General features: G+C 48.1%; 1 protein-coding gene across 1 annotated transcript; it reads left to right on the plus strand.

The window, feature by feature from the left end:
• Nucleotides 1-376: 376 nt before the first annotated feature.
• Nucleotides 377-22,579, plus strand: LOC121872975 (proteoglycan 4-like). The gene is made up of 6 exons (XM_042376157.1): nt 377-514; nt 15,156-15,183; nt 15,707-16,085; nt 16,361-16,423; nt 17,401-17,526; nt 20,583-22,579. The coding sequence occupies exons 3-6, from the start codon at nt 15,810-15,812 to the stop codon at nt 21,459-21,461; spliced, it is 1,344 nt and encodes a 447-aa protein (XP_042232091.1). The 5' UTR covers nt 377-514; nt 15,156-15,183; nt 15,707-15,809; the 3' UTR covers nt 21,462-22,579.
• Nucleotides 22,580-24,055: the final 1,476 nt, after the last annotated feature.

The following is a 24,055-nucleotide window of genomic DNA, read 5'->3' on the forward strand; positions in this document are numbered from 1 at the left end:
TTATACACCTAGAACCATTAATACACTTCCTTCATGCTACGATCGCTTTGTAAAGTGTGTTAAATATTCATTACTTACAGATACACTTCATTATATACACCCTCAAGGGGATATTTACACCCTATGTAGTCTTACACTCACCCCTACTACACCTACACACGCCACAGGTCATGATGACATACACAGGGATACTTATACAATACACCTTGATAAATACACCCTCTTCATACCTTTTCACACCTGTCTGATACACCTACACACTACACCCACCCTCCATACCCTCTTCTACACCTACCTACACCCTTCACACACCCTCCCACACCCCTCTTCTACACCTACCTACACCCTTCACACACCCTCCATACCCTCTTCTACACCTACCTACACCCTTCACACACCCTCCATACCCTCTTCTACACCTACCTACACCCTTCACACACCCTCCTACACCCACAGGAACACAACACACAAAGTAACAACTGGATCCACCATGCCACACACCTGAGCTCAACAGGTAAGTAATTAACTCAACTCTTTTACCTGTGACCATTTCCCAGGTATTTATAGACGATATGTGAATCCCTATATCAGTGTGGTAGAGAGGGATATATCAGTGTGGTAGAGAGGGATATATCAGTGTGTAGAGAGGGATATATCAGTGTGGTAGAGAGGGATATATCAGTGTGGTAGAGAGGGATATATCAGTGTGGTAGAGAGGGATATATTAGCTATGGCTATATATAAAGATTTATTAAAAGTGTATGGAAATTTATAGTCTGGAAATGGTATATACCTGAATATATATAGATGTATGCTGTCTGTCTGTCTGTCTGTCTGTGTCTGTCTGTGTCTGTCTATCTGTCTGTCTGGTTCTGTCTGTCTGTCTGTCTGTCTGTGTCTTGGTCTGTCTGTGTCTGTCTATCTGTCTGTCTGTCTGTGTCCGTCTGTCTGTCTGTCTGTCTGTTAAATAATGTACGCCGAGCGGCCTTGACCTATAAGCTACAGGTCACGCTAGGTCACCTCTCTCCCCTCACCCCCTCCCTCCTCACCCTCTCCCTCACCCCCCCCCTCACCCCTTCCATCACGCTGTTTCTCTTAAGATGATAAGGACGAAAGTCACCATCAATGGCATTTCACACACACACACACACACACACACACACACACACACACACACACACACACACACACACACACACACACACACACACACACACACACACACACAGTTCTCCATGGAATGTACTCAGCTTCATTGTCTATAGGTTGTGTGTGTGTGTGTGTGTGTGTGTGTGTGTGTGTGTGTGTGTGTGTGTGTGTGGTGAGGGACTCTGGACTATTAGACAACAATTAACCAATTTTCTAATATACCATTATAAGAAATGGTTGGGGGAGAGGGAGGGGAGGAGGAGGGAGGGGGGGAGGAGATGGTAGACGGAGGAGGGAGAGAGAGAGAGAGAGAGAGAGAGAGAGAGAGAGAGAGAGAGAGAGAGAGAGAGGAACGTGACAGGTACAGGTTGAGGGTCATCCTGTAGGCGTATTGAGGCGGCACACTACAGCCACGGACCACCACCATCACCACCACTCATCACCACCACCATCACCACCACCATCACCACCACTATCACCACCACCATCACCACTCACCATCACCACCACTATCACCACCCCACCATCACCACCCTCACTACTCACCACCACCATCACCACCACCATCACCACCACTATCACCACCACTCCATCACCACCACCATCACCACCACCATCACCACCACCATCATCACCACCACCATCACCACCACCATCACCACCCATCACCACCACCATCACCACCACCACCCACCACCACCACCACCACCACCACCACTCACCACCACCATCACCACCACCATCACCCTCACCCCACCATCACCACCACCATCACCACCACCCCATCACCACCACCATCACCACCACCATCACCACCACCACCCCACCACCACCACCACCACCATCACCACCACCACCACCACCATCACCACCACCATCACCACCACACCATCACCACCACCATCACCACCACCATCACCACCACCATCACCATCACCACCACCATCACCACCACCATCACCACCACCATCACCACCACTACTCACACCACCATCACCACCACCACCATCACCACCACCATCACCACACCATCCACCACTACTCACCCACCACCATCACCACCACCATCCCACCCTCTCTGCATCACCACCACTATCACCACCACTATCCCACCACCACCATCCCCACCACTCTCCCACCACCACACCCACCACCACCTCCCAGGTCAGGGGACTTAAAGGCATAAAGGGATAATTTAAGGGGAATTTAAAGGGTCTAAATGGTAGGATTTAAGGGCGTTAAAGATTCTAAGGGGTAGAAAGTCGATTAATTTCTCATAGTTTAAAAAGCAATTATCAGGTGTGTGTGTGTGTGTGTGTGTGGAGAGGTTGACCTTGGGGGAGGCCGAAGATCTCTTGGTCGTGGAGGAGGTATTGAGAGCCTATACTGTATGTACCACAGGGGGCAGGGCCTTGTTACGCCTAAATACTAACTACCATCATCACTACTACCACAACTACCACAACTACCACGACTACCAATATCCACTACTACCACTACCACCCACCATCAATACCTCCACGACTACCATCATCACTACTACCACAACTACCACAACTACCACGACAACCAATATCCACTACTACCACTACCACCATCCACTACCACCATCCACTACCACCACCATCAATACCTCCACGACTACCATCATCCCTACTACCACAACTACCACCATTACTACAACTACTACCACCACAATAACAGGTGCTGGTAGAACCGACTCATAGAAGAAGAAGAAGAAGAAGAAGAAGAATTAAACTTCACATCAAAGCAAAAAAAATCACCAACCTTGGCCATGAAAATATGTATGTATGTATGTATGTATGTATGTATGTAAGTATGTATGTATGTATGTATGTATGTATGGTCACAACAGAGCTAATTACCTTCATTAATTAAAGCGTTGTTACTTACATACGTATATTAATTAGTTATACTTATTTGGTACTAACAGGATATAACTAGGATAGGGCAGGATGGTATAGGATAAACAGGATAAGGCCGGATAGAGGTGTCAGGCATCAACAGGATATTAAATAGGATAGGGGAGCCACACACAAGGATAGGGACAGGATAGGGGTGCCAAACAGCAGGATAGGGGTGCCACAACAGGATAGGATGGGAAGTGAGATAGGAGGAACAGGAAAGGGTGGAGGACACAGCCAGGATGACAAAACCTCCATTTTTGTGAGAGAACACGGATGTGAGCTAACCCCCCCCCCCTCTCTCTCTCTCTTCTCTCTCTCTCTTTCGTCTACTTACCATACAGCTTTATCGTACTAACCAAACAGAAGAGAGACTAACTAACCCTGGTACGTGGTGGAAGTGAAATAGTCTGTATAAGGAAGGAAGGGCTGGGGGGGGGGTAGTGAGGAGGAAGAGAGAAAAAGTGGATAAGGAGGGGTTAGAAGGAAGGAGAGAGAAGGAAGGAGAGGAGAGGAAAGAGGTGTATAGATATATCCCCCTCCACCCCCGCCCACCGCTACCACTTGTACTTATATGGTCACTGGACGCCCCGACTACAGCTGTAACTCTGTACCGTGGGTGTGAGGGGGGAGAGTGAAGAGCAGGGGAGGAGGGAGTGAGGGGCCAGGTACTAACCCGGCCCCAGTTTTTGTAAGGTACAGGGTCAAGATCTGGTTGGAACTTGTTATTGTGTCTTCTGGCCATTTATACAAGGTTGTAGTGGTGATTGTGGTGGTGTGGTTGGTGTAGGTGGTTTGGTAGGTAGTGGGAGTGGGTGGTTGGGTAGGTGGGTGTGGGTGGTTGTGGTGGGTGAGTGGAGTGGTGGTTGGGTAGGTGGTGGTGGTAGTTGTGGTAGGTGGGTGTAGGTGGTTGTGGTAGGTAGTGGGAGTAGGTGGTTGTGGTAGGTGGTGGTGGTAGTTGTGGTGGTGGGTGTGGTGGTTGTGGTAGGTAGTGGGAGTAGGTGGTTGTGTAGGTGGTGGTGTGGTGTTGTGGTAGGTGTGGGTGGTTGTGTTGAGTGGTGGGAGTAGGTGGTTGTGGTAGGTGGTGGTGGTAGTTGTGGTAGGTGGGTGTAGGTGGTTGTGGTAGGTAGTGGGAGTAGATGGTTGTGTGGTAGGTGGTGGTGGTAGTTGTGGTAGGTGGGTGTGAGGTGGTTGTGGTAGGTAGTGGGAGTGGTGGTTGTGGTGGTGGTGGTGGTAGTTGTGGTAGGTGGTGGTGGTAGTTGTGGTAGGTGGTGATGGTGGTTGATAAGTTGGTGGTAGCAGTGGTGGTGGTTGGTGGAGGGAGTGGTGTTAATTGTGGTGTTAGGTGGGAGTAGCTGGTGGTACGGTGGTTGTTGTGGTGTGTTGTTGGCTTGTAATGGTTGTGGTAGGTGGTGGTGAGTAGATGGTGAGAATGGTGTCACTTGTGATAATGTGGTTGTTGTGGTGGTGGAAGTAGTGATTGTGATAGGTGGTAGTAGTGGTAGGTAGTGGTAGTAGAAGTGGTAGGGGGTGGATGTGGTGTCAATTGTGGTAATGTGGTAGTGGCTAGGGGAGTATTTAGGAGAGTGTGAGAGTGAGAAAGAGAATTGTGTGTGAGAGAGAGAGAGAGAGAGAGAGAGAGAGAGAGAGTAGAGAGAGAGAGAGAGAAAGAGAGAGAGAGAGAGAGAGAGTGTGTGTGAAAGAGAATTGTGTGATAGAGAGAGAGAGAGAGAGAGAGAGAGAGAGAGAGAGAGAGAGAGAGTGTGAAGAAAAGTGTGAGAGAGAGAGAGAGAGTGTGAAAAGAGAGAGAGTGTGTGTGTGTGTGTGTGTGTGAAAAGAAATTGTGTGAGTGTGGAGTGTGTGTGTGTGTGAAATTGTGTGTGTGTGTGTGAGTGTGTGAAAGAGTGAGAGAGAGAGTGTGTGTGTGTGTGTGAAAGAGAAATTGTGAGAGAGAGAGAGAGAGAGGTGTGTGTGTGTGTGTGGAAAGAGGTGAGAGAGAGGGTGTGTGTCAGGGAACAAAGCACTGGTTGCATCATTCAGTACAAGCTGGGCGGCTGCATGTTGAAACGCGTACAACGACAAGCAGCAGGAGGGGAGGAGTGAGAGACCTCCGTGAGACATTGAGAGATACAGCTGACTCGTGAGATTTCATTATCAGCATGAGGGAGAGATATAAGTGAGAGAGAGAGATAATTAAGAAAGATTAAACCCTAAGAAGACATAGAGGGAGGGAGGGAGGGAGGGACACACCCACACAGCCGGTCAACAGGCCCTGCGGGACAACAAGATGATGCCTGTTGTACTGTGTCTGCACCTGTCTCTACCCCCTGCTGCCTGGGTGCCTCTCTCTCTCTCTTCCTGATGCCTGCCCTCTCTCTCTCTCTCTCTCTATATCCCATGATGCCTGCCTCTCTCTATCTCTCTCTATCCATGATGCCTGCCTCTCTCTCTCTCTCTCTCTCTCCTCTCTCTCCATGATGCCTGCCTCTCTCTCTCACTAATCATCGGAAGTGCCAACACAGCCAGCTATCAACAGGATGTCGCCGTGATTAAAGACCTTAGCCTATCCTGCCAGAGTAACATGATGCCCTGCCTCCTCTGTTGATGTTGGTCTTACTGGGAGAGGAGAGGAGAGAGGAGAGGGAGAGAGGGAGAGAGAGGGGAGAGGGAGGGAGAGGAGAGGAGAGGGGAGAGGGAGAGGGAGAGGAGAGGAGAGGAGGAGGAGAGAGGAGAGAGGAGAGGGAGAGGGAGGAGGGAGAGGAGGAGGGAGGAGGGAGGAGGGAGGAGGAGAGGAGAGGAGGAGGGGGTTAAGGTTGATGGTGCAGGTAGTACTTGTTGGTGTGTAAATAATCATAGCACACCACCACCATCAACAACATCTCCTACCAACAACATCCTAACAACACACCAACATCACACCATCCTACCATACCACCACCATCATCCTCACACACCACCACCCTCCTCCACCACCACCACCCTCACCACACTCCACAATAACCCCATCTACTCCCTCCCTACCACCACTCCCACCACCACTCCCACCACCACCCCTCCTACCACCACCACTCCCTACCACCATCACCAACACCATAGCATACTCCAATCCTCCCTCCATCAGCCTCTTGAGACTCAGGACCAATCCCTAATCTATCTGGGGAGTCTTATCCTCACGTCTCGAGTCTTAAAAAAAAATCAAATCTTACGACAATTTTTAACTCAAGGTCTGAGAATGTGAAGACATCTTAGCTGTCTCACTTAAGTTACCACACAAAGATGTAGAGAGAAAGAGATAAAGATAGTGAAAGAAAGAAAGAAAGATAGATAGATAGAGAGAGAGAGAGAGAGAGAGAAAGAGAGAGAGAGAGAGAGAGAGAGAGAGAGAGAGACGTGACATTATCAATACCACCACAAATCAGATGGTCCAAATCACCACACACACACACACTATGGCAAATATTTATTACCACTATAAGACCCTTCCTTAACCTCACCACCTGAACACCATTGAAATATACAGGTATAACTCATGACCCGGATTTAAAATAAGGACTTTAAAAAGGGAGGAGAGGAGAGAGGAGGAGTGGGGGAGGATCTTTCACCTGGTTGGTCAGTTGAAGGAAATAGATTTACACCTGGTAACTCAACTACGTGAAATAGATTCTTGGTTAATATTTTTCACTATAAATTATCTTTCAATGGATGAGTTAAATGATATAGAGTATTTGTATTATTAGTTAAAACAGAATATATTTCGTTTAATATATATTCTTTAATCGATATATTTCACCAAGTTTGTAATGACGTGACATATATCTCTTGGAAGGGTGAGAGAGAGAGAGACATTACCTGTACCTTCCCTACCCAGGAATTTGCCTAGCCTGAGTAAGACTCATTCATAGTGCGTGAGTCAGAGGTCGTGCAAGGTGAGAGAGAGAGAGAGAGAGAATTTATTATATAAATTTAATCCAATTCTCTCAACTCATTTAAAAGATGCTTCTCTCTCTCTATCTCTCTCTCTCTCTCTCTCTCTCTCTCTCTCTCTCTCTCTCTCTCTCTCCTTCTTCCCTCATCATCTTCTCATTTCTTCTAATCTTTCCTTTCCTCCATCTTTCATTCTTCTCTCCTCTTCTTCTTCCCTCCTCTCCTCCTTCTTTGCCTCTTCCTGTCTCCTCCCTCCTTCCACCCTCTCAATTTCCCTGTGTGTGTGTGTGTGTGTGTGTGTGTGTGTGTGTGTGTGTGTGTGTGTGTGTGTTTTTCTTACCTACAAGCTTCAAACCAAACAAAACAAACCACCTCACTTCTCTTCTCCCATCTCCTCCCTCCTCCTCTTCTCTCCCCTCTTCTCCTCCTCCTCCTCTCCCTCTTCCTCCTCCTCTTGGATTACAAAAGAATTGATAATATCGTCAGCCACAGGAAGTGCTCCATCAACCCGCTCCTTATCACGTATCTAAACCAACTTTAAAATTCATTTGGTGTTACAGTAAAAAAAAAAGATGAATTCATTACAGATTACAGGAAGCGCATCGTAATTGGTTTGTATATTGACAGTTAATTGGATTCATTATATAATTCTTCACTAAACATCAAGGTCAAAGACTCCATGTTTGTTTTGTTTTTCCGCTAGTGACGCCATTTTTTTATCTTTTGTTTTGATAATACCAGATGATTTTATTCTACTCGGAAGGGACCCTATACACATGGTAGTTATTAATGTGTAGTAATGGCATTGTAACGTGAACTATACGTGTTTCTTGTGTATAAAATTGTGATTCGTCAACAAAACATCAACCGAGTGAAGGGTGTGACGTCACAGTCAATCCGTCTACACTTACACGAACGTCAACAAAGGGAAGCAGGACAGGTTCTTATAGACAACACTTCACCCCTCGAGCTGAGACAATAGTACACTCCTGACAACACAATGCGGGTGTGAGGGAGTGTTGGGATGTGGTGAGGTGTTGGAGAGTGTTAGGTGGTGGTGAGGGAGTGTTGGAGGTGTTGGGGTGGTGGTGAGGAGTGTTGGAGGGTGTTGGGATGGTGGTGAGGAGTGTTGGAGGGTGTTGGATGGTGGTGAGGAGTGTTGGAGGGGGTGGGGTGAGGAGTGTTGGAGAGGTGTTGGAGGTGGTGGTGAGGAGTGTTGGAGTGATGAAGAGATAAGTGGGGAAGGAGAGAGGGATAAGGAAGAAGAAAGAAGAAAGGGTGAGAAAAGAGGCCTGTCTGTCTCTATTTCGTTTGGATAGATTAGCTGGTGGAGGGGAGGGGGGGATAGGTGATCTAGGGAGGAGAGGGAGGGAAGAATAGGTCATCTAGCCGTAGGGGAGAGGGAGGGGCTGACTGGTGGTTTGGTTATGACGTCACAGTGGGTGGGGCAGATCCTGTTCACTCATTGGCCAGGTTAAGACACCATTCATTCCTTTGTTTACCTTTGAATTACAGAGAGAGAGAGAGAAAATTATTTATCGAACGTGAAGATAAGAAACATTTAAATCCCAATCCAGCAATTACGTCTGTCTGTCACTCTGTCTGTCTGTCTATCTGTCTTATCTCTGTCTGTCATCCCCAGAGCGTCACAGAGGTGGTAAGACAGGCATTACATCTCTTTATAAACTTGACTGTGCAGTAATCTGACACGCCTGACCCGCCATCAATCATCGTAATCTGCGGTGTTGTTGATAAGTCATCTTTAACGAGCACCAGGTGTACCCTCTCTTACCTGTGTGTTGATGTTACCTGTGTGTTGATGTTACCTGTGTGTTGATGTTACCTGTGTGTTGATGTTACCTGTGTGTTGATGTTACCTGTGTGTTGATGTTACCTGTGTGTTGATGTTACCTGTGTGTTGATGTTACCTGTGTGTTGATGTTACCTGTGTGTTGATGTTACCTGTGTGTTGATGTTACCTGTATCTGGATATTATAAACACTCCCTCTCTCACACTCTCTCACCTCTCCCCTCCCCTCACCTCTCCACACCTCTCCTCCTCTCCTCACACCTCTCCTCACCTCTCACACCTCTCCTCACCTCCACACCTCTCCTCACCTCTCACTCCCCTCCTCTCAACCTCTCTCCTCTCACACTCTCCTCCCCTCCTCACCTCTCCTCCTCTCACACCTCTCCTCCTCTCTACCTCCCCCTCCCACCTCCTACACCTCTCCTCACCTCTCCCCCCTCTCCCCTCTCCCCCCCTCCCTCACCTCCCTCTCCCCTCTCCCCCCCTCCCTACCTCTCCCCCCTCTTGAACCATTTGACAGATACCATAAGTGAGCTTTGCCTGATAACTGTAGCTTAAGGACTCGTTTCGATCAAGTTGAAAGTTCTGTTTTGTCAGGTTAAGGACGTGTTTCGATCAGGTTCTGGCCAAGTTCTGTTCTGTTTTGACTGGTTATGAACGTGTCTTGATCAAGTTGTGACCAAGTTCTGTTTTGTCAGGTTAAGGACGTGTTTCGATCAGGTTCTGTTTTGATTTTGGTTACAGAAGCGTTGTGACAGTCCTATTTTGTTCAGGCGGAGGGAAATGGTGAGTGACTCAGTGACGGGTGAGTGACGGGTGATGGTCTGGTGGCAGGAGGGCGGAAGTAACTCATTGGCCACTTGTAGGGGTTGAAGAGGGCAGGTGAGTGACCAATGAGGGACCGAGGATGGAGGGGAGGAGGAAGTAACAGTGTGAGTGACCAGGAAGTGGTGTGTGAGTGACCAGAAAGAGGTACAGACAAACAAACAAACAGACAGACAGCTATGTCACAGAAACAGTGATTGAAACATGTTCTTCACGCTGGTGGTGGTGGTGGTGGTGGTGGTAGTGGTGGTGGTGGTGGTGGTGGTGGTAGTGGTGGTGGGGTCAGTCCCTCTTCTCTCTCTCTCACTAGTTAGTATCAACACCTAATCAGAACCTCCGTATGTTCAGTACTACACCGACTTGTGGACCTAACCTAACCTAACCTAACCTAACCTAACCTAACCTAATCTAACGTAACCTAACGTAACCTGGAGAAACAGGGGTGGGGTGGGAGAGAAAAGAGGGTACAGGAGACAGAGGGGAGGAGAGAGAGGGGAGGAGGCTGGGAGGGAGAGTGGGGTTGGGAGTAAAAAGGGAGGGTGTTGTGTGACCAATATGGCACGCCCACGATGGAGGGAGAGAGAAAGAAGTCCTTCACCTCCGGGATATGTTAATCCTATTATCATCCTCATCATCCATCCTTCCCCAATAAGCCGTGAACCCTCCCCTACAGCGTCCGGGGGCAAGACAATGCTCCCTCTCTCTCTCTCTACATGATAAAGTGCATATCAATACTTACAGTTCGAGACAGACAGATGTTCTTTATAAGGCAGAACACATTTGGACACAAAATACATACATACATACATATTTCATTAGCCCAATACATACATACATACATACAGTCCTGTTGTTTAATCTACCCACATCTTGAGCTAGTCGATTAAGTTGTAAGACGTTTGGGCCATGAACCTAACCTAACCTAACCTAACCTAACCTAACCAACGTCCGGTCACCAGCTGGTTCTTATAGCTCCTACGTCAAATAGATACAACTCATTTTGTGTGTAATATATCACCAACAACACTCACAACACAACACAACTCATAACAAAACAGCTCATAACTCACAAGACATTCACAGTACGACTCACAACACTGGCACCACTCTCAATTCACAACACCAATCACAACACAACTCTCAATGCACAACACAACAACACTCACCAACACTCATAACAACACTCACAACACAACACACTGCCTCAACAACAACACTCACAACACAACTACAACACTCCCATAACACTCACAACACAACAACCTCACCAACACTCATAACAACACTCACAACACAACACAACACTCAACACACAACACTCATAAGTCATAACACAATTCACAACACCTCCACAAGACAACTCAGGTTATAAGACAGGGAGGAGGTGGTGTGGGGAGTAACTTGACCGTGTTATCAGGTGAGGAGAGGGAGAGGGAGGGAGGAGAGGGAGGGAGAGGGAGGATGACTCATGCTTGCTGCAGGCTCCATCACGCGTCTTGATCTTCCTCCCTCCTCCTCCTTACCTCCCTCCCTACCCTCCCCCCTTACCTCCCTACCTTGCCTCCCTCTCGCTCTGCCCCAGCTTGCTTGTCTGACTGACCTCTTGGGCAGGACGATGTGGGAGGAGGGAGGAGGTGAAGGAGGAGGGAGGAGGGAGAGATGGGGGACTGGACGTGAAGAGGTGTACAGTGACTCGTGCCTGTACCTGTCCTGTGTGTGTGTGTGTGTGTGTGTGTGTGTGTGTGTTAAGAGAGGTAGGAGAGAGGTCAAATCAGCTGATACACACACACACACACACACACCCCTCCCGAGTGTCTGCGCTTGTATTGCTGTGTCTGCTGCATCTTGTCTGCGCTTGGTTGTGTAAACACCGACACACCTGATACACTGACACACCTGCACTAACACACGTACATAACACTTACACCGACACACCTGTACACTGACACACCTGACACTAACACACACAGCACTGTACACCTGTACACTAGCACACACACAGCTAGATAACACTCGGTGGTTCTGACACAATTGAAAACCTGACACTTCAATCTGTACTGACCATACTGAATTACCTGAGCTGATAACACACACTGCCTGTCTGATGCTGGTGGAGGGGGTGTGGAGGGTGTGGAGGTAGTGGAGGGAGTAGTGGAGGTGGTGGAGAGGAGGGTAGTGGAGGTGAGTGGAGAGAATGAGTGGAGGGTGTGGAGGTGGTGGAGGGTGGTGGGAGGAGTGGTGGAGGCGTGGAGGTGAGTGGAGGGTGGTGGAGGTAGTGGAGGGTGGTGGAGGGTGTGGAGGGTGTGGAGGAGGTGGAGTGGTGGAGGGTGTGGAGGTAGTGGAGGGTAGTGGGGAGTGGAGGTGTGGAGGGTAGTGGAGGGAGTGGAGGGAAGTGGAGAGGGTAGTGGAGGTGTGGAGAGGGTGTGGAGGGTAGTGGAGAGGTAGTGGAGGGGTGAGTGGAGGTGGTGGAGGGAGTAGTGGAGGGGTGTGGAGAGTGTGGAGGTGGTGGAGGTAGTGGAGGTGGTGGAGGGTGGTGGAGGGTGTGGAGGTGTGGAGGGTAGTGGAGGTGGTGGAGGTGGTGGAGGGTGTGGAGGGTGGTGGAGGTGTGGGGGTGGTGGAGGTGTGGGGAGGGTGTGGAGGGGTGGTTGGGGGGGTGTGGAGGGTAGGGAGGGGGTGGTGGAGGGTGTGGAGGATGATGGAGAGGTGAGTGGAGGTGGTGGAGGTGTGGAGGGATAGTGGAGGTGTGGAGGTGTGGAGGAGTGGAGGTGGTGGAGGGTGTGGAGGGTAGTGGAGGGTGTGAGTGGGTAGTGGAGGTGGTGGAGGGTGTGGAGGGTAGTGGAGGGTGGTGGGTGTGGAGGTGGTGGGAGGGTGTGGAGGTGAGAGTGGAGGGTAGTGGAGGTGTGGAGGTTAGTGGAGGGTGTGCAGAGGTTAAATATCTCAAATATTCTTGAAAAATAAAGTTTCCTCCTTCCTCATTCTTCATCTCCTCCTCCTAGCAGAACCCCTCCCTCTCCATCTCCCCTCCCTCCTAATCTACCCAAGTTGATTTAAAGCAAAGATTATCTACCCTAATCCACCCACCAGTACATTAATCCTCAACATGGCAACTCAACACACGTACCATCAACATTCAACATTGCAATAATCTAAAACATTATCATTCAACATTAAATTAGTTATACAAATTATCTGGAGTCAAATTGTATAAATGTATAAGTATTTTATTCATTATTTAATCAGAAATGTCTAAATATGTTTCGTTATGTTGTTTATTTAATTTATGGTGAAGGTTTCTGATTGGTGGCAACATGTTTGGGGTGTACAGCAAGGTGATTGGTTGGCAGATGAGCCGCGTCGCAGTGATTGGTCTTATTATTTACAGAGAAGCTGCTGATTGGTTGACATTTAAATTTTACTCTTTGTTTATTGTATTCGTTAAGTAGTTATATAGTTTACGTCTATGCAACCTAACCTAACCCTGTGGTGAGAGGAGAGGAGAGAGGAGAGAGGGAGAGGAGAGGAGAGGAGAGGAAGAGAGAGAGAGGAGGAGGGAGGAGAGGAGGAGAGGAGGGGCAGGAGGAGAGAGGAAGAGGGGGGAGAGGAGGAGGAGGAGGAGAGGGAGAGGAGGAGGAGGGAGGAGGAGGAGGAGGCAGAGGAGGGAGAGGGAGGAGAGGGAGGAGGAGGAGGAGGAGGAGGAGGAGGAGGCAGAGGAGGAGAGGAGAGGAGAGGAGAGAGAGAGGAGAGGAGGAGAGGAGGGAGAGGAGAGGAGAGGAGAGGAGGAGGAGAGGAAGAGGAGAGGAGGAAGCGAGGGAGAGAGGAGAGAGGAGAGGAGGAAGCAGGAGGGAGAGAGGGAGAGAGAGGAGGAGGGAGGAGAGGAAGCAAGGAGGAGAGGAGGAGGAGGGAGGGAGGAGGGAGGAGAGAGGAGGAGGGAGGGAGGAGGAGGAGGAGGGGAGAGGAGAGAGGGAGGAGGGAGAGGAGAGGGAAGGGAGGAGGGAGGAGGAGGAGAGGGGGAGAGGGAGGAGGGAGGGAGGCAAGGAGAGGAGGAGGAGGGAGGAGAGGAGAGCAGAGGAGGAGAGGAGGAGGGAGGAGGGAGGAGGAGAGAGGAGGGGGGAGGGAGGAGGAAGCAGAGGAGGAGGGAGAGGGAGAGGGAGAGGAGAGGAGGGAGGGAGGAGGAGGAGGGAGGAGGGAGAAGAGGGAGGAGGGAGAGGAGGGAGAGGGAGAGGAGAGGAGGGAGGATGTTTCAAATCCCAGTGTGGAGGAGGAGGGAGGGTGAGAAGGATCACTTAGCCTGCTGGAGTGCCCTCCGCTGATAACAGGAGATAACACATCAAGTCTTAACGTTATCTTAAGAAATTATGTTTGTTTTATGATCATAAAGAGTTGTTTGGTGGAGGGGGAGGGAGGAAGGGTCAGGAGGAGCGAAGATTGAGGAGAGTAGAGGAGGAGGTGTGGAGGAAGAGAAGAGAAGAAAGGAATTGGAGAACAGGGAGAGAGAGAGAAGGGAGAGGAAAGAGGGAGGGAGGGAGGAGGGAATCTCTGTGTGTAACGTGAGTCTCTCTGTCTACCCTATATCGTTGTGTGTGTGTGTGTGTGTGTGTGTGTGTGTGTGTGTGTGTGTGTGTGTGTGTGTGTGTACAGGCTCTCCCAAAATCTCTACCGAGAGAAATTACTGGAGCCTTCAGTGTGGTTCCTGTAGGCTCTTCCCCACCTGTGCACACACACAATGGTTTTATATTTACACTAGAATGAGACGGCAAGTACAAGGTGGCTAGGATGCGTCACAGGACAAGACGACGTGTATATAGCGAAGGATACTGTCGCAGGATGTGGTAGCGGTGTGGGGCTGCCAGTCATCCTTGAAGTTATCTCCACCATCCTACACACACACACACACACACAGGTGAATACTCACCCTCATATATGCACAAACACGTTATGACACATTGATAAACTAGTCCAACTAACACATCCACAGAAAACATCCACATAACACATCCACATAACACATCCACATAACACATCCACATGACCAAAAACAAGAATAACACTACAAGAACTGAATACCACTGAGAATTCCCATCTTGGATACGTATACCACTTGTGTGTGTGTGTGTGTGTGTGTGTGTGTGTGTGTGTGTGTGTGTGTGTGTGTGTGTGTGTGTGTGTGTGTAGTCGTGTGCATCAGACCAATAACAGCCCTCGTCCTGGTGTTCCTCTAGGCTGGGATCCTAAAATGTTTATGAGTCCGTAACTATTTTTTTATTCGTCCTATTTAATTTCTCATCCTTAACTGTTCATTAATCCGTAACCTAATCTAATCTAACGCTACCTGGGGGAATAGGTTAGGTTAGGTTAGGTTAGGTTAGGTTGTAATGTACGGTTCTCTAAAGGTTGTAACGGTGGTTGTAATTACTATTGTGTGTGTGTGTGTGTGTTGGATGAGGTATTGCAGGGGCCCCCCCTCTCTCTCTCTCTCTCTTCTCATTATTATTATTTTCATGACAATTTTCTTCACCTGACAGATTGTGTTGACGTTGATGATGAGCTCAGGTGAGTGTGGCTCCTTACCTGCAGATACCACCACCACCACCTACCGCCCAGGGTCACCCACCCCACCACCACTCACAGCCCAAGAGGTCACCACCCACCACCACTCACAGCCCACAGGAGGTCACCCACCCACCACCACTCACAGCCCACAGGAGGTCACCCACCCCACCACCACTCACAGCCCACAGGAGGTCACCCACCCCACCACCACTTACAGCCCACAGGAGGTCACCCACCCACCGCCACCCACTACCCACAGGAGGTCACCCACCCCACTACCACCTACCCACACGAGGTCACCCACCCCACTACCACCCACTACCCCACACGAGGTCACCCACCCCACCACCACCCACTACCCACAGGAGATCACCCACCCCACCACCACCACCCACCATCAACACCTTTCCCCCACAGAGTACCACCACAATACCACCATAACTCCTGACGAAGATAATGAGGATAAGTCTAACACCAACCATCCTATAGACACGACTACTGACGAAGGTGTCATCCATAACAGGGAGGAGACTACAGGAGACACGACGAATACCTCACACGAGACTGGTGGTGCAGGAGGCGGTAGTGAGTCATCGTCGTCTACTACCACTGCCGCAGGAGGAGATATGGGTGTTACAGCTCCTGCCAGGGTAGAATCTGAGGGACCTTCACCTCCGTCAGTAGAGAGCACTAGCTGTAGCACCTCACACCAGGACGTCGGGAGGAGTAGTGATGATGGTGTTGGGAGACCTCACAGTCCCTCTCACATCCCTCCTCGACCTCCTCACATCCCTACAGCGCCCCAGATAAACGACAGGATCGGTACACACGCTGGCCAGGACCCGGGAGATGTGTCGACCCTTCCTCAACACACACACAGACACACCACCCTCACAGCTCTAGTAAGTAAGACCTATAATGTTCCTTATGTGTTATAGGTGATTATATTAAATTATATAAACGTGATATATAATTCAGGGTGTTTGGGAGGTGTTAAGTCAGCCTCTTGGATTATTATTTTTTCGCTTTATCTTTAATGATCATTTATGACCTGTTGGTATATGCTCTCTCTCTCTCTCTCTCTCTCTCTCTCTCTCTCTCTCTTTATCACGTTACTATCCCGCCTGTGACCTTCAATCAGGCTGTAATACAAGGGGCGTGTTGGTGTGTGTTTCAGAGCGAACGTCTGGCGATGGGAAAGCCAGTCAAGCGTAAACTGTGGCAGGTGAACCACGAACAGGTGAGATGACCTCCTACTCCTCCTCCCTCCTCCTACTCCTGCTACTCCTACTTCCTCCTCCTACTCCTGCTACTCCTACTTCCTCCTCCTACTCCTGCTACTCCTACTTCCTCCTCCTCCTCCCTACTCAGTGTTCTTCTTCTTTCTCCTCCTCCTCGTTTTCCTCCTTTCTCTTGTTACCTCTTCTTCCTTCTTTCTCTTCTTCCCCCCTCCTACTTTTCTCCCCCTCCTCCCCTCCTCCTCCTCCTCTGTTAACCCTCACCTCCTCCCCCCCATATAAATACAATCTTATGCGGTTTAACTACATTAATGAGGTATTAAATCACATTGAACTTACAAATAAAACAAATAAACCAAAATAATGATGGGTTGGGTTAGGTTAGGTTAGACGCTGAACTAATACCATAACCCACCTCATTCAAATCATCTTGTATCATATATCTACCTGTCGTTAATTAATGATATCACAGGTGTCAATAAACTAATATAACTTCCTCAGGTAACAGATATTAATAAATTGTCAAGGTTTATTTTTTTACACAAATGTATTTTTATCGTCCCCCCAAAAAACATGAATTTCTTGTGTATTTTTTTTACTTTTATTCTTTTTCGTTGCGTAGTTGCACGGTTGAGTTCATCGCCTCTCAACCACAGCCCCCAGACGTGGTTGTTGCAGCTGCTGTTGCACGCGGTGATCTGTGCTACCTAACATCTGCAACCTGTCCTACCTAACCTCACACACACACACACACACAGGTCACTAGGGGTCATTCACAGGTCACCAGGTAACACACATGTCACCAGGTAACACTCACACAGGTCACTAGGGGTCATTCACAGGTCACCAGGTAACACACAGGTCACCAGGTACAAGTCACCAAATAAATGTATCCTTAGGTCAGGTAATAAAGGTATAGACGTCTAATGTGTCTCTCTCTCTCCTCCCCCCCTCCCCCACCCCCCCCCCTCCCCAACAGGTGAAGGAGGAGCTGGAGGAGGAGCTGGTTCGAGTGGAGGAGGAGGAACAGAGAAGATTTCGCACCAGGTGGAAGGAGATCAGTCCGGAATACACCCTTAATGGCCCAACTTTCTACTACAGCAAGGTGAGTGTTGCTGCTGGTGTCCTCGTCCCGTCCACCCTAACGCACTCTAACGCACTCTAGCACTGTCTAACGCGATCTAACACTGTCTAGCGCACTCTAGCACTGCCTAACACACTCTAACACTCCCTAACAGTCCCTAACACACTCTAACACATCCACACACTCTTTTAACAGTCCCTAACACAGTCTAACACACTCTAACACAGTGTGATATCCCCTAACAGGAGGAAGGGAAAGAAGAGGGAGGAGGAAGGGAGGAAGGGGACGAGAGAGAGAGGAGAGAGAGGGGGGGGGAGGGGGAGAGAGAGAGAGGGGGGGAGGGGAGAGAGAGAGAGAGAGAGGGGGAGGGAGAGAGAGAGAGGGGAGGGGGAGAGAGAGAGAGGGGAGGGGGTGAAAGAGAGAGAGAGGGGGAGGGGAGAGAGAGAGGGGGGAGGGGGGAGAGAGAGAGAGAGGGGGAGGGGAGGTAGGAAGGGCACTATATTCCATATGAGAATGACCATGCAGAGAGGTCATAGGTGACGCCCACCCACACGCCCACCCCACACGCCCACCCCACACATGCCCACCTGACACACTTCCCACCTCTTCCTTGCATGGTCTCACACACACTAGACACATGACTGACAGAGAGAGAGAGAGAGGTGGCCAGGTGTGGTAAGGAACGCCCCTAAAACACCTGTTAATGATGTGAACCTTCTTCATGTACCTGTAGCAACACCCTCCTCCACCCTCAACACCCTCCTCCACCCTCAACACCCTCCTCCACCCTCAACACCCTCCTCCACCCTCAACACCCTCCTCCACCCTCCTCCACCCTCAACACTCCCTGTAGGTCTAACTCCACAAAACACACTTAGGTAACACTCAACCTCCAGTACTCTGAGGTCGACCTTCAGTAGCTGCGAGACATAAAGCTGACCTCCACTGATGAGAGGTAAAAGAAGGTCTACCTCCAGTAAACTGAGGCCGACCTCTCGATGTTGGCCTCCATCTACCATAGGCCTATTACCCATACCCCAGCCTATGGACCATCCCACACTATCAGTTAATTACCCAACGACCTTTTTTAAAATGTGCTCTCTTGGGGGTACTGTAGGGGGGGCAGGAGGAGGAGTGAGGGGCAGGAGGGGAGGGAGGGGCAGAAGAGGGAGAGAGAGCCCAAGGTGCCAGTGAGGGGCAGGAGGGGGAGGAGGGGCAGGAAGGCAGAGAGCCTAGGGGTGCCAGAGGGGCATATGTAGAGCCTAAGGTGCTGTTGAAAGTGGGAGGGCAGGAAAGGGAGAGCCTAGGGTGCCAGGGAGGGGCAGGAAGGAGGATGAGGAAGGGCAGAGCCTGGGGCAAGGTGATTGAGAACATCCTGCAAATAAAAACAAAATAAAACAGACACACGCTATTATACACACACACACACACACACCCATCCAGGCACCTCACACACACACACACACACACCCATCCAGGCACCTCCCCTCACACACACGCATGACATACAATTCCATCCAGGCACCCCCCCTCACACACACACGCACACACACACACCCATCCAGGTACCTCACACACACACACACACACCCATCCAGGCACCTCCCCACACACACACACACACACACACCCATCCAGGCACCCCCCACACACACACACACACACCCATCCAGGCACCTTCCCCATGCACACACACACCTCTTCTTACACCCCTCACACACCCATCCAGGCACCTCCCCACGCACACACACACACACCCATCCAGGCACCTTCCTCACGCACACACACACACCCCACACCCCCACACACCCATCCAGGCACCTCCCCACACACACACACACCCCACTCTCACACACCCATCCAGGCACCTCTCACACACACACACACACACACACACACACACACACACCTCAGCCACCTCTCACACACACACACACACAACACAGGTTTATGCCCCGCCTCGCTTGTCGATACCTAGGAGGCTAATGTGTCTGTCTGTCAAGGTAATAGGAACCATTTAAATTAGGAAAAACACAAACCGCTTGTCATCCTGGTGAAGGGAGGTGATGTGTTATGAACCTGTAGGAGGAGGGAAGGAAGGAAGGAGGGGGAGGGAGGGAGGGGAGGGAGGGAGGAGGGAGAGGGAAGAGGGGGAAGGAAAGAGAAGGAAGAAAGAAGTAACGAATTTGCACAGATTTTTTCTCTATCTCCATCACAACAGCCCCTCTCTCTCTCTCTCTCTCTCTCCACACACATGGGTCATTGGCCACTAAAAGCGACAACACCACATCTGTCTAAGACTCTAGTATGTGCGTTATGAGATACGTGTACACAGCTCAGTGTTGGTTACTGCCCCTCTCATTCCCCCTCACCCCTCACCCCCTCCTTCTCACCTCTCCTCCTCTACCAGTGACATTACCCACATGAATCTGACCTCTATACATTTATAGCTGTTAATGAATATGATGTATTTCTTCGTGTATGAACCTCTGTCCTGCGTGGCAGTGAGAAGTGACATTACCCACATGAATCTGACCTCTATACATTTATAGCTGTTAATGAATATGATGTATTTCTTCGTGTATGAACCTCTGTCCTGCGTGGCAGTGAGAAGTGATACCACCCTCAGTGTCAAGACCTGACTGGATTACTCAGAATAGGCAAACTGTACTACAAGCTTTGCCAATAAATTTGTTGAACTAAAAACTCCTACACCTCCTTCCACTCCCCCCTCCCTCCCCCCTCCTCCCTCCCCTCCCACCCCCCTCCTCCCTCCTTCTCCCCCTCACCCCAGCTGCCCGCCATTGCCCTGAAGTAAATAAACAACTCGTGGTGGTTTAGATAACAAGTAATGAGCAGACACAGAGTTCCTCCTATTATGTGCTATTGAATTACTAGCAGCAATCTCTACTATCTATGTACTATATAAATACTAGTAAGAGTTGCTAGTACCCGCGTTTCTGTTTCATTATTAGTACTTGAGTATCTAACCTAACCTAACCAAACGTCTTAATACTGCAGAAGGAATTGTAGCCTCGTCAGTAGCTTTCAGTGATATCGTTTTTGTCCTTCTTCAGGTTGTGACAGCGAGAGGTGAAACGGTAATACCTGGTCGGCCGGTGTGTAGTGCCCCTTCTGCCTCGCCTCCCGGAGATATGAAGCTAATTCACCGAGAAGCCAAAAGACGTAGAATCCAATCGCCACCATTTCCTCCTGTAGAAGAGTCTACTGTCTCTCAGGACGTCACCGGCAGGATACTTCGGTCTACTCCTGAAGACTCTCAACGACATAGGCCATCACAACCAAAGATTTCTCCTCCTCCTCCTCCTGCCGAAGAAGTCACCGAGACACACGTCAGTACTCCTGTTACTTTCTCAGGGCACGTCAGCGAAGTAACATCAGAAAGGACGACCTGTAGTGTGGCCTCCTCCTCCTGCGCCTCCTCCAGAAGTAATAACAAGGATGCCTCAGGCCCTTCAGAATCCCCCTGTAATGACGAAGGGGCTTTAAAAACCATCAAGAGCTCTAGTAACGTCGTCGCCTCCTACAGCAGTAAGGCTGACGGTCAAAAATGTAGGGAAACTCCCCCACACAGCACTACAACAACGCCTGATGACAGCAGAATAACAGGAGAAGCCACAACACCTCCAGCGCCTCCTTCAGGTACACCTTCACCAGACGTCACCACCCCGAAACAAACCCTCGACTTGTCCACATCGTCTAAGTCCTCCTCGGGCGTGTCTTCGGCAGAGTCAACGCCCTCAGAGGATGTCACGCCCACGCCCTCGGAGGATGTCACGCCCACGCCCTCGGAGGATGTCACGCCCACGCCCTCGGAGGATGTCACGCCCACGCCCTTACAGGAGACGAGGGTAACCCGAAGGTCCTCCAGGCAAGACCGTATGAGGAGACAACAGAGACCAGGAGACACCCCCAGGAGATATTTAAGAATGTGATCTACCATTAAGTAACCCTGGTTAAGAAAGTCAACGAGTGGTGTAGTTTGTATTCTTCTATCTACCTGTCACGTCTACCTATCATATATATCTACTTGTCACATTACAGGTCTATCTACCTGTCATATATATCTACTTGTCACATTTGAGTGTTACACCCTTCACAGCTTTCCTTCATGCCTGGTCACAGTTTTCATTTTATAATTTTCTCACAATTTGAATAGTTTTTAGTGAATGCATTCGAATAATTTACGATTTTTACTCCTACTTTTTACAATTAATAGTTTTTAGTGAAAGTATTCCAATATTTTACAAAGCCAAAAATCAAAACGATGGCTACAAAGACTTTTAAAAACGGTGTTACTTTCCAATAATGTTTGTTAGGAGAGATGAAACTAACAGTGTTAACTTATTACATGTTAAAAAAATAAATAAACAAATTGTTAACTTAGAAATTATCAGAAACTTTCAATATATTTTACTTAATGTTTGAAAAATAAATAACAGATTCTATATAACTTTTCTTATTACTACTTTCACTACTTTTAATATATATTTTAACCACCAATATTTTTACTTACAATAAATTTTAATGATTATTGGTTTTGCTGTAGAATGTGTGTATGCTTGTCGTATAAGAACAACATTGTGTGTGTATGTTTGTAATAGAACAACAACATTCAACATTGTCCTTACTTGCTTATGGGAGACATTCACAAACAACAAGTAACAAACACACACACACACACACACACACACACACACACACACACACACACACACACACTATTTATAAACAAAAATGGTATATTTTTTTTTACACAACCCTGATTTATGATAATTTTGGTTAGGTTAGGTTAGCTCCATGTGTTGTTAACTTAATTGTATGGGTTTAGTCATTGGTTTAAGCTGTTGTATTTTATTGTAGTGTATTTTATTGTATTGATGTCGTAGTGTATGAGTCAGGTTCATATTACTGGATATTGTATTCGCTGTTGTATTATGTACTGTATTGTTGTTGTATTATATTTCATTTGATTTTATTGCTATTGTATTGTAGTGTAGTGTATTGCATGGTGTATGGGTTGAGTCAGGTTCACATTACTGTATATTGTATTTCCTGCTGTATTATTTACTGACCTGATTCAATGCTTTATATTACTGTATTTTTTGTGAGCAGTTGTGTCTATGTATGTATATATGTATGTATGTATGTATATGACTGTTGTATGTTGTGTATGAGTGATATGTATGTATGTATATGTGTGATGTATGTTATGTATGAATGATATGTACGTATCTTATGTATATATGTATGTACAAGTACGTATGTTGTGTCTGTATGTGTTGTGTAAGTATGTTGTGTATATATATTATGTATGAATGTGTACAAGTGAACGAGTTAATAATACACAAATTATCTTGGTTTAACTCTGTCAAATATTACTAATAAATACTCCAATACAATCTTCCTCTCACCTCTTTGGTCAATACTCGGTTTAGGTCGAAATTCTCTCGATCATTACTGGCATTTATCTCCATTTAAATCTTACTAAAACTAATTCCCAAACTAATTTTATTCATGAAATTCAAATTAAAAAAATATATTATAATATTTTTACTACAGGTGATAAATTCCTATACCCAAGCCTTTAATTTATTACGATATAATATGTTTTTAATTGTGACAGATAAATTTATGCCAAAAAACCTTCGCTAGTTATGACAAATATATGACAAAAACTTTCACTACTACTGTTACTATCTGTACTGTACTACAAGACAATGACATCATGGCAGTTTCATCACGTACAGTAATTATCAACGTCAACAAAAAAATTTACACTTGTCTAACTTAAAATTTAGAGAAAATATATAAATATACACCAATTACCTTGACTTATGATGACTTATAAGAGAGAGAGAGAGAGAGAGAGAGAGAGAGAGAGAGAGAGAGAGAGAGAGAGAGAGAGAGAGAGAGAGAGAGAGAGAGAGAGAGAGTCAATGTTCTAAGATGTCTCCCTCGGCGCCTTTCAATTTTAATAAATGACCAAATTAGAGAAAGCTCACAAAAGCCACAGACAATAACAGATGATGGAAGGAGGAGGGAGGGAGAGAACACACCTACTTCTCTCACAGGTATACAGGTGAGGGAGGGAAGGACCCCACCCCTCTCTATTAGATACGATTTCACGCCCATTTCCCCACCTGAACAACACACACACCCTATGACCCTGGACTCCCATAAAGGTCCCTGATCTTAAATTTTCCTCTTAATTGGAAAGGTAAGGAGGCAGGACATCCAAAATGGCGTCAGAATTACACTGAGACTCTTACCTTAATTAGATAACATTCACATAGCACCAGGTAGGATAGGTGTGTGTGTGTGTGTGTGTGTGTGTCCCAGGGTTTAGGGAACACACACGGGTATAATTGACGAGAGAGAGAGACCTTTACCTAGGAATCCCAGTCACCCTACTCCTCCCGCCCAGCCTATACTGATGCTGGGTGCTAGGAGGAGTAAGAGATACTAGCTGCTAGGCGTACCAAAGACTACAACTAGAAATAATACCTCATGCGTTTTGCTAGCTACT

This window comes from Homarus americanus, unplaced genomic scaffold, assembly GCF_018991925.1.
Source record: "Homarus americanus isolate GMGI-L3 unplaced genomic scaffold, GMGI_Hamer_2.0 scaffold55640, whole genome shotgun sequence".
Taxonomy (NCBI): Eukaryota; Metazoa; Arthropoda; class Malacostraca; order Decapoda; family Nephropidae; genus Homarus; species Homarus americanus.

Excerpts from the sequence above, each read along its gene's own strand:
- LOC121872975 (XM_042376157.1), top strand. The coding sequence starts at position 15,810 with ATGGGTGTTACAGCTCCTGCCAGGGTAGAATCTGAGGGACCTTCACCT. Across the intron at positions 16,424-17,400 it reads GGCAGGTGAACCACGAACAG|GTGAAGGAGGAGCTGGAGGA; the intron begins GTGAGATGACCT and ends CCTCCCCAACAG. Across the intron at positions 17,527-20,582 it reads CAACTTTCTACTACAGCAAG|GTTGTGACAGCGAGAGGTGA; the intron begins GTGAGTGTTGCT and ends GTCCTTCTTCAG.